This window comes from Musca domestica, unplaced genomic scaffold (genome assembly GCF_030504385.1).
Source record: "Musca domestica strain aabys unplaced genomic scaffold, Musca_domestica.polishedcontigs.V.1.1 8, whole genome shotgun sequence".
In the NCBI taxonomy this organism is placed as follows: Eukaryota; Metazoa; Arthropoda; class Insecta; order Diptera; family Muscidae; genus Musca; species Musca domestica.
The window spans coordinates 18427771-18436785 of record NW_026712409.1 but is presented as its reverse complement, the minus strand read 5'-3'; the positions used below and the strand labels follow the sequence as shown (position 1 = coordinate 18436785).

The 9015-nt window shown below is 36.9% G+C and overlaps 1 protein-coding gene across 1 annotated transcript; it reads right to left on the bottom strand.

Annotated features, from left to right (window-relative positions):
• Window positions 1-908: 908 nt before the first annotated feature.
• On the bottom strand, window positions 909-3439 carry LOC101896527 (xyloside xylosyltransferase 1). Its single transcript, XM_005183680.4, has one exon. The coding sequence runs from the start codon at window positions 3329-3331 to the stop codon at window positions 1820-1822; it is 1512 nt and encodes a 503-aa protein (XP_005183737.1). The 5' UTR covers window positions 3332-3439; the 3' UTR covers window positions 909-1819.
• Between the last annotated feature and the right edge of the window lie 5576 nt (window positions 3440-9015).

The following is a 9015-nucleotide window of genomic DNA, read 5'->3' as shown; positions in this document are numbered from 1 at the left end:
GTCTTCTCATAGAAGACCAGAAGGTCTTCTCATAGAAGACCAGAAGGTCTTCTCATAGAAGATTCGAAGGTCTTCTCATAGAAGACTCGAAGGTCTTCTCATAGAAGACTCGAAGGTCTTCTCATAGAAGACTCGAAGGTCTTCTCATAGAAGACTCGAAGGTCTTCTCATAGAAGACTCGAAGGTCTTCTCATAGAAGACTCGAAGGTCTTCTCATAGAAGACTCGAAGGTCTTCTCATAGAAGACTCGAATGTCTTCTCATAGAAGACTCGAATGTCTTCTCATAGAAGACTCGAAGGTCTTCTCATAGAAGATTCCAAGGTCTTCTCATAGAAGACTCGAAGGTCTTCTCATAGAAGACTCGAAGGTCTTCTCATAGAAGACTCGAAGGTCTTCTCATAGAAGACTCGAAGGTCTTCTCATAGAAGACTCGAAGGTCTTCTCATAGAAGACTCGAAGGTCTTCCCATAGAAGACTCGAAGGTCTTCCCATAGAAGACTCCAAGATCTTCTCATAGAAGGCTCGAAGGTCTTCCCATAGAAGACTCGAAGGTCTTCCCATAGAAGACTCCAAGATCTTCTCATAGAAGGCTCGAAGGTCTTCTCATAGAAGACTCGAAGGTCTTCTCATAGAAGACTCGAAGGTCTTCTCATAGAAGACTCGAAGGTCTTCTCATAGAAAACTCGAAGGTCTTCTCATAGAAGACTCGAAGGTCTTCTCATAGAAGACTCGAAGGTCTTCTCATAGAAGACTCGAAAGTCTTCTCATAGAAGACCAGAGGGACTTCCCATAGAAAACGAAGTCTTCCCCGAGAAAACAAGAAGTTCTTCACCGAGAAAACCATGAGGTCTCAAGTTTCTTTCCTTAAATTTTTAAACAAAATAAATTCCAAGTTTTTTTTTGAATATATTTTTTTATTATTATTCTTTATTTTGTTTTATATATTTCTCATAATATATAATATAAATTATTGAAATTTCGTGTTGTTTAGTATATATTTTTATATATTCGATAAGAGAGCTAGATATCTTTCAGATGTGTGAATGTATGTTTGTGTATGTGTTAAGAGTGAAGAAAAACATTTCTTGAGAATAGGAAGATAAGTTTTTGTTTAAATTTTATTTTTAAAAAATTTAATTTTTAATTTTGAATGAGCGGATATCACAAATTGAAAAACGAAAACAAAACAAACAAAAAAACGTGGAACTAATTTCTAATTATACATATATTTAAATATGTAATTGTGTATGTACTGGGAGGTGTGTGTGTGGGTGTAATTCTAAAATAAATAATTCGAAAATTTCGAACATAATTGCGATGCACTTAGGGCCTGTCTGAACAAAAAGAAAACGAGATTCAAATGTTGTTGAACATATAAAAGGAACTTATTGAATTGAAGATTTGAATTTTTAAAAAATAATTTCAACTTTGTTCAATTCGGCCTCCAACGATATTTGTAGTTGTTCCGCAGAATTGCCAGACCTAAGTGTATTGTTGTTATTTCCTCTCGCTCTTAAAATGTTATCTAGGGGGCAAAAGGGGAATATTTGTTTCTTTATAAATATCTTAATATAGTTTTATTTCTTGTTGTAACATCTAACTAAACTACTTGCTAAAATGGGCTAATTATTGATTTGATTTCATTGTCCTTAGATCCTTGATGTTCTTTTTGTTTTTTTTTGGGGGCAGGACTCATATCCTTTTGAAATGAACCCTATTTTATGATGATAAGTGATTGTAAACGAGATCGAATAATACCTATTTTTTGTTTTATTTCGTTATTGGAATGTTAGAGAAAAAAATATCTTCGCCTAGCATCTATTCCGGTACCCGGGCATTGCAGTTGCCGTGGTACATTTTAATACGCCCTTTACAGGTGAAATATTTATCGAACACATCACTATAACCATGGTCTTTCCACCACGTACACAACTGGCGATTCCAGACACAGTCCAGGCGATAAATTAAATTGGGAAACTCATAACCCAATAGGGTAAAGAAGTCCTGATCACCCAAATGGCCCTTGAACATATATTTCGAGGTCAATCTTCGCACCTGACCATCCTGCAATTGATGGTGATACAGCGAAGATTTACGTATACGTTGTAAATGCAAAAGCACAACACCGGAATTTAAACCAGGATAGCCATGTTTAGCCGGACCATGGAACCTATCCAGTTTATGTAGTTTATGGCCATTGTGAAGAACCAATGAGGATTCTTCTGAAACCATATTAGCTGCCATTTGTTGCTGCTGCTGTTGTTGTTGGGATGGTGGCAAATAGAAGGGACTGCCAAAATCCGTTTGGGGATAATTGGCCCTATAACGATACAGAATATGACGATACACCGGCGTCAGTTCCGGTGCCAGACCAAACAAATGGTCGGGGGCGAATTTTTCGAATTCATTGAACAAGAGCCTTACATCGGCCCGGAAGACTATGTCACAATCGAGTAATATTGCACGTTCCATATTTTCATCGGCTATGCGATGCAGGCCCAGCGAGAGGAAGAAAAGGGCATCACTGTAATAGGATTTGGGGGTTGAACTAAAGTAAGGCGTCATAGTGTTAACTATGTCCATCACCTGTTCGGCACACAAATGCATGCTGTACAGGCTGTAGATAATGCTACGTCTATAACGACGTATTTCGGATTCGAGTATTTGTTCCACCGAATGGCCACTGGTTTCATCGGTGAGGACATGCAAATGCAGCAGCATGCCAGAGTTGGCAAACTTTAATAGACTCTTTGCGAACAACTCGAACTTAACATGCAACTGATAGTTTTCCTTGGTGTAAATAACAAAGATATTGTAATCCGTGGCGGTGCTAATGTGTTCGGGAGCCCCACCACCACCTGGAGCTAAATTGTAAATCTGCACTGAGGCATTACGCACTGTGGGCGGTCTTAACAATATGGTTTTCATTATTAACGACTTTCTAGGTCTACGCGATGTTGTTGAACTCATTATCCAGTCATCGTTTTGTTGTTGTTCTCCTTCTCCATCCTCTTCGTTGAGTGGCAGTGTTGTTTCCTCCTCATCGTGTCCAGCTTTGATCATACGACTCTCACCAATATCTTCATCGGCATTATTGCTATAGGCAGCAGCCCCAGCTCCATGGTCACCGTTGTGGTCTTCTTTTGTCATGAACAGGGCAAACAAGGACCTTCGACCAATTACCGAGGTATTGGCATAGAAAATTATAACACAGACAATCGCTGATATGATTAGAAACATGAATTTGGCCATTTTCAAATGACCCAAACCCAATTTTCGGCTTGCACCACTTATTAACTTTTCACCCGCGCCCGGAGACATTTCGGCCATGTTATGAATTCTTGCCAGGATCAAATGGAAAAAATTCTTCGATACCTTTCCCCTTCTAATGTTATGAACAAGATACCTTTAAATGTCAAAACTAGTTGAGTTGTTGTTGTAATGGTGAATTCGCCCTGGCGAATGAAATGGAAGGAGAATAAAGGTAGATGCATTAGCACTAGCTTTTATTATATTATCAAAAATAACTGCAAATTTTCTGCAAAAATATGAAAAATATGTTGAATTTTAAATGTTTTCTTTTAACCACAGTTGTTATGATATGTATTGTTCAAATATTATTTACATTTTTTTATTACTTCCTATTTAAGGTTTGTGTTCCAAACCAGATGCGTTGATGCGGTTACCTGTATTATTTTGCCATAAACAAACATCTTGTTTCTGATTGGTTGAACAAATTTGCCACAAACTTAAGGCCTCAAGGCCAATTTAGTATTTCGCCGTAGATGCCATTTTGACATTTAAGCAGTGTTGCCACCACGGAAAGGGCATATTACACAAGGAGGGTGAAAATATTACACATTTGGGGGGAAAATTGCACATGCACCATGTTTATACCCTCCACCATAGTATGGAGGGTATATTAAGTTTGTCATTCCGTTTGTAACATCGCGAAATACACATTTTAGACCCCACAAAGTATATATATTCTTGATCAGCATAAAATTCTAAGTCGATTTAGCGATGTGCGTCCGTCTGTGGAAATCACTCTAGCTTCCGAACGAATTGAAGTAGATTGATAAAATTTTACTCAAATGTATGTTAGTCTGCAGGACTTTTGGTATTGAAAATGGACGTTTTGGTACAGCCCCCATATAACGGTACCTCCCGATATTCGGTATTAGATTTCAGCGAATTCATTCACCGGAATTGTTTCAAATTTGGTATTTGAAGTCGGTAATGGATACTACAGCCTAAGACAGAAAATTGTGTGTTCCGGTCCACGTCTTCGTATAGCATCCATATAACGGTAGTTCCCGATATTCAGTATTTTGGTGATTTTAGCGAATTCATTCACCGGAATTGTTTCAAATTTGATTTTTGAAGTTCATAATGGATAGTACAGTCTAAGACAAAAAATAGTCTGTGCAGGTCCACGTCTTTGTATAGCCCCCATATAACGGTACATCCCGATATTCGATATTTTGATGATTTTAGCGACATTTCTAACCGGAATTGTTTCAAATTTGGTATTTGAAGTTCTTAATGGATAGTAGAGCCTAAGAAAGAAAATTGTCTATTCAGGTCAGGACTATTCGTTCCAGCTTTTTTACTTCTTTTCTTTTGATAAAAGTTACCTCTTTAACAAAAGTTACTATATAGACCAAAAATAAACGTAATTTCATTTTATAACAAATTTTAGCTTAAAAATAATTATGTGTATTTTTTGAATTCTGGGGTATTCCCCTGTTGGCTTATTATCTTCACATTACTCTCTATTACAGAGTGGGGGAGAGTGGGGTTTTCAAAACTGACAGTTTTGCAACATTTTCTGATCGCTTCCAATATCATGAATTTATCCCGGCGAAAGGAGTGGTCACTTGGCTTTTTTAGGCTTTTGTTAAAAAACAACCACTTCAAGTGTCGAACATAATCATGCTCACTTCTTGCTTTTCCAAAAAAGCATCAGCTAAATATTCTTTCCGCACTTGAATTGGGAAGGAAGGATTATAAAAAAGTGTTAAAATAATAAAACCATAAATTACACATGCCACTAATTACACATGGGCCACACATGCAACAAAAAATTACACACGATATGTGTAATTACACATGAGGTGGCAACACTGCATTTAAGGGTGCCACAAAAGTTGCTTTCTTGTATCAATGCGCCGATGCGATTAACTGTTAAATTTACTATGGCTTTATCGGATTGTAGATTACTATCTGTGTGGCAATATTTCAATAGTTGGACACATAATTGTGTTTGGAAATTATTCATAATATCGTATTCAATGAAATTATTCAATGTTTCGATGATTAAATGAGCCATTTGTTGTATCTCCTCTTTTGTAGGTGGCGGCGACATCGTACGTTGTTGGGTGTGTAGCTTAAATAAGGATGCAAACATTCGTGCCACCTTCCCTGCAGATAGATGGCTAAATAGTTTTTCCATTTTTATGCTCTCCACTATAGTATGGAGCGTATATTAAGTTTGTCATTCCGTTTGTAACACCTCGAAATATACATTGTAGACCCCACAAAGTATATATATTCTTTATCAGTATAAAATTCTATGTCGATTTATCAATGTCAAATCACTCTATCTTCCGAACGAAATGAAGTAGGTTGATAAAATTTTACTTAAATGTGTATTATGTCTGCAGGACTTTTGGTATTAAAAATGGGCCATGTAGGTCCACTTCTTCGTATAGCCCCCATATAACGATACCCCTCGATATTCAGTATTTTGGTGATTTTAGCGACATTATTTACCGGAATTGTTTAAAATTTCGTATTTGAAGTTCGTAATGGATACTACAGCCTATGACAAAAAATTGTCTGTACAGGTCCACGTTTTACAACTCCCATGGTTCCTCCCTATATTCGGAATTTTGATGATTTTAGCTACATTATAAACAGATTTTTTTTTAAATTTCGCATTTGAATATTGTAATAGCTTGTGACAAAAGTTGCCTATGCCGGTCCTCGTCGTCGTACAGACCCTAATATACGGCTACGTTCGGTATTTTTAAGATTTTAACAGAATTTTTAACGGATTTTATTTTTTTGAAAATTGCCAAATTTTTACAAAATGGTGGAGGGTATTCAATGTTCGGTCCGGCCGAATTTACAGCTTTTTTATTTGTTTTATATCCTGAGGATGGAAATAGACACTGCAGGCATTTATGTAGTACATCTTTGTATTGCAGATTGATCTCCTTGTTTTTTTTTCAACACTTAAAACACTTATCTGACCAAAGCAGTGTGCGATCAAGCGACCCGGTTAGTGCAATAATGCAATCAGACCTTGACTTGACATTAATGAGATCACGTAAAGATGGTCTTCCACCGCAGCGTTTCCTGATGTCCACAAAATCACTTTCTAGGCCATCATTGAGGAAGTTTTTATTTTATTAAAATTAAATTAAAATATCTTGATGCTCCATCGATAGAGACAATAGCGTTGATAATGATGACTGGCGAATGTATGGTAAGTTGCCGCACTCAACAAACTGCAAGAAACCACCCAGAGTTATTAATAATTACAAATACCTCATGTCGGTCTATATTTAAATTATTTTTGAAACAATGTTCAACGATCGGAATTATATCAGTATAAAACTTGTTAGTGGCCAGAAAATATGTTTCAAGTACATTTCTATTGAAAAGTGCTGCAATTCTTTCCATGGTTATATTCTCAAAAGCATAAGATTTATAGTAGCTGGTTGCGAAAATGGACCTTCTCAGCTGGAAACATGATTTGTCAGCTTCGTCTGATTGGGATTCTGATTGGAATATATTAAAAACGAGAGCATGTTATTTTTTGAAGAGGTAATTTATGAAATTAAATAGAGAGTGTGTTATATCGAACATACAACGAAGATTGTCTTCGGAATTTGGAGGGAAAGAAAGACGGCTGGGTCCACAATAATCATGGTGATGGTGGTAAAACTGAACATGCACTGGATGTCGGTCGCAGATGCACACAGCAAGATTCAGTGGCAAACATCTGAGTTTCATGAAAACTTACCTCAGTACAACACCGATAAACTATAAACTTTGGTTAGTAAAAATCATACCAATATTCTCCACTCGCTACACAAGCCTATCAATTGTAGTCCTAAGCAATATGTTACAACGTCGCTTTCCGTGTCTGTAACTTTTAACTGGTCAAACTGTAATGCACACGTACGTTTCTGATGTGTCATTTCCTCTACTGTAGTGCGCAATGTTCTCATTACCTTAGGAGCAAATCCTACTGAAATTCCGTTCGCCAACTTATAACGGTTTCAGTATCTGGGAGGGAAAATTGTAGTACATTTCTCATGAATTCATAACGTCTAAGCGATCAGGTGTGTAAGGCGGTGAGGATTCATTTGTAATGACACGTGCAAATTCTATGCTCTTTTTCCTGGCTCTTTCCGAAGGGAAAATTCCGTTTTCAAGCAAAAAATCAATTTTATCTAGAGCGAGCTGAAGCTGTTCACGTAAAAATGCATTTTCTTTTTGATAACGACTATTTTCTTCCTTTATTAAGTCATTGCTATCTATTTCTAGCTTGTCTACGTTTTTTAAATCTTTTCAATTTTATAAACTGTAAAAATGGGTTTGAGGGGGGACGTCATGTTTTGGGTACATATCCACATGTTCCCCACATATCCCACGTGCCCATATCCCTATACAGAAATTTCCCACAACAAACTTACTCCCTTTATTGTCCACATCCACATTATCAGCGTCCACTTTAATAGAAGGAGACACGGCTTAGCATTCCACGCCAGCTGCCTAGGCCCCGATTTAATAGTAAACATCTCTGGCTCAAAATGTCGGCTACAGATAGTGGAAGACTTCTTGGTCACTATATGGACACTGAACTCCTTCGGACAGTTCCGGACCAGAGAGAGTTTTGACAGCTTGGTACGCAGCATTTCCTTGGGTCCCACATGTTGCAAGCCTAAAAAACACACACAACACATTCCCTCATTTCACAAATTGATGGATTGCTTTAATGGCACCATTGAAACCGTTTCACCACAGACCACACACACACACAGGATTGGATCTAAGGATCTAAGAGTATTTTACGTGCAATCCTGCGTTCACTAAGTTCACACAACAAGATATTGTCCAATAATCCGCTTTAAAACACGATTTCACAAGCAAGGCGTCCGTTGGGACGCTTCTAGGTTCAAATTTTAAAGGGACCAACAGATCGAAAAAGATAGCCAGATTTGCGCTAGAGTTCACCAGATCGAAAACCTTAACTGTGCAGGGACTTAAAAATCAGTAAAATGAAATATAACCATCTGTTTAGAGATGACCAACTATCGAGATAGTAAGACAAGGCTCTGTTCCAGCCTAGTTTTGAAATTTTTTATTTATTTTTATATAACGGGAAAATCTGCTATCACATATAAAAAGCTTAAAGTCATGGCTAGGCATATTAATATCATAAAGGGAAAATCGGACTAAAGGCATGTTTACGTTAGACCTTTTTTCCGGGTTAACCTTTTTTATGAAGATTTATTTGAGGTATATGCAATGGAATTGACAAATAGAACCTACTGGGCATGATATCCCCCTAATAATGTTTCTAATGTTATGAAGTAGAACAATTCGATGCCCTTTTGGAGGTGGCAAACCGACGATGCCAATATCGATGGATTTTTTTAAGTAGTATTAATGCTTGAGTACGATTTTTTTTAGATTTTTTCAAATGTGTTCACATCTCTAAATCGTGATTTGTTAAAAATACCACAAACATGGTTTTTATTATTATAACTATTTTTTTTATTTATTAAAATAGTTTACAAGCAGAAGAACATTTTTTTTATTTGAAAGAAATATTTCATGCTTTTGACATCAATTGTGGTTCGCTTTTTTTTGTGGTTATCATCTACTCGGCAATTACATTGAGGGAAACGTTAATGTTTGTTTTTGTCTTAAAACGAGTTGTTTATTTGTTTTCCTAGTTTCGGTTGTTCTAGGGTTGCCATATTTTCGAATATGTG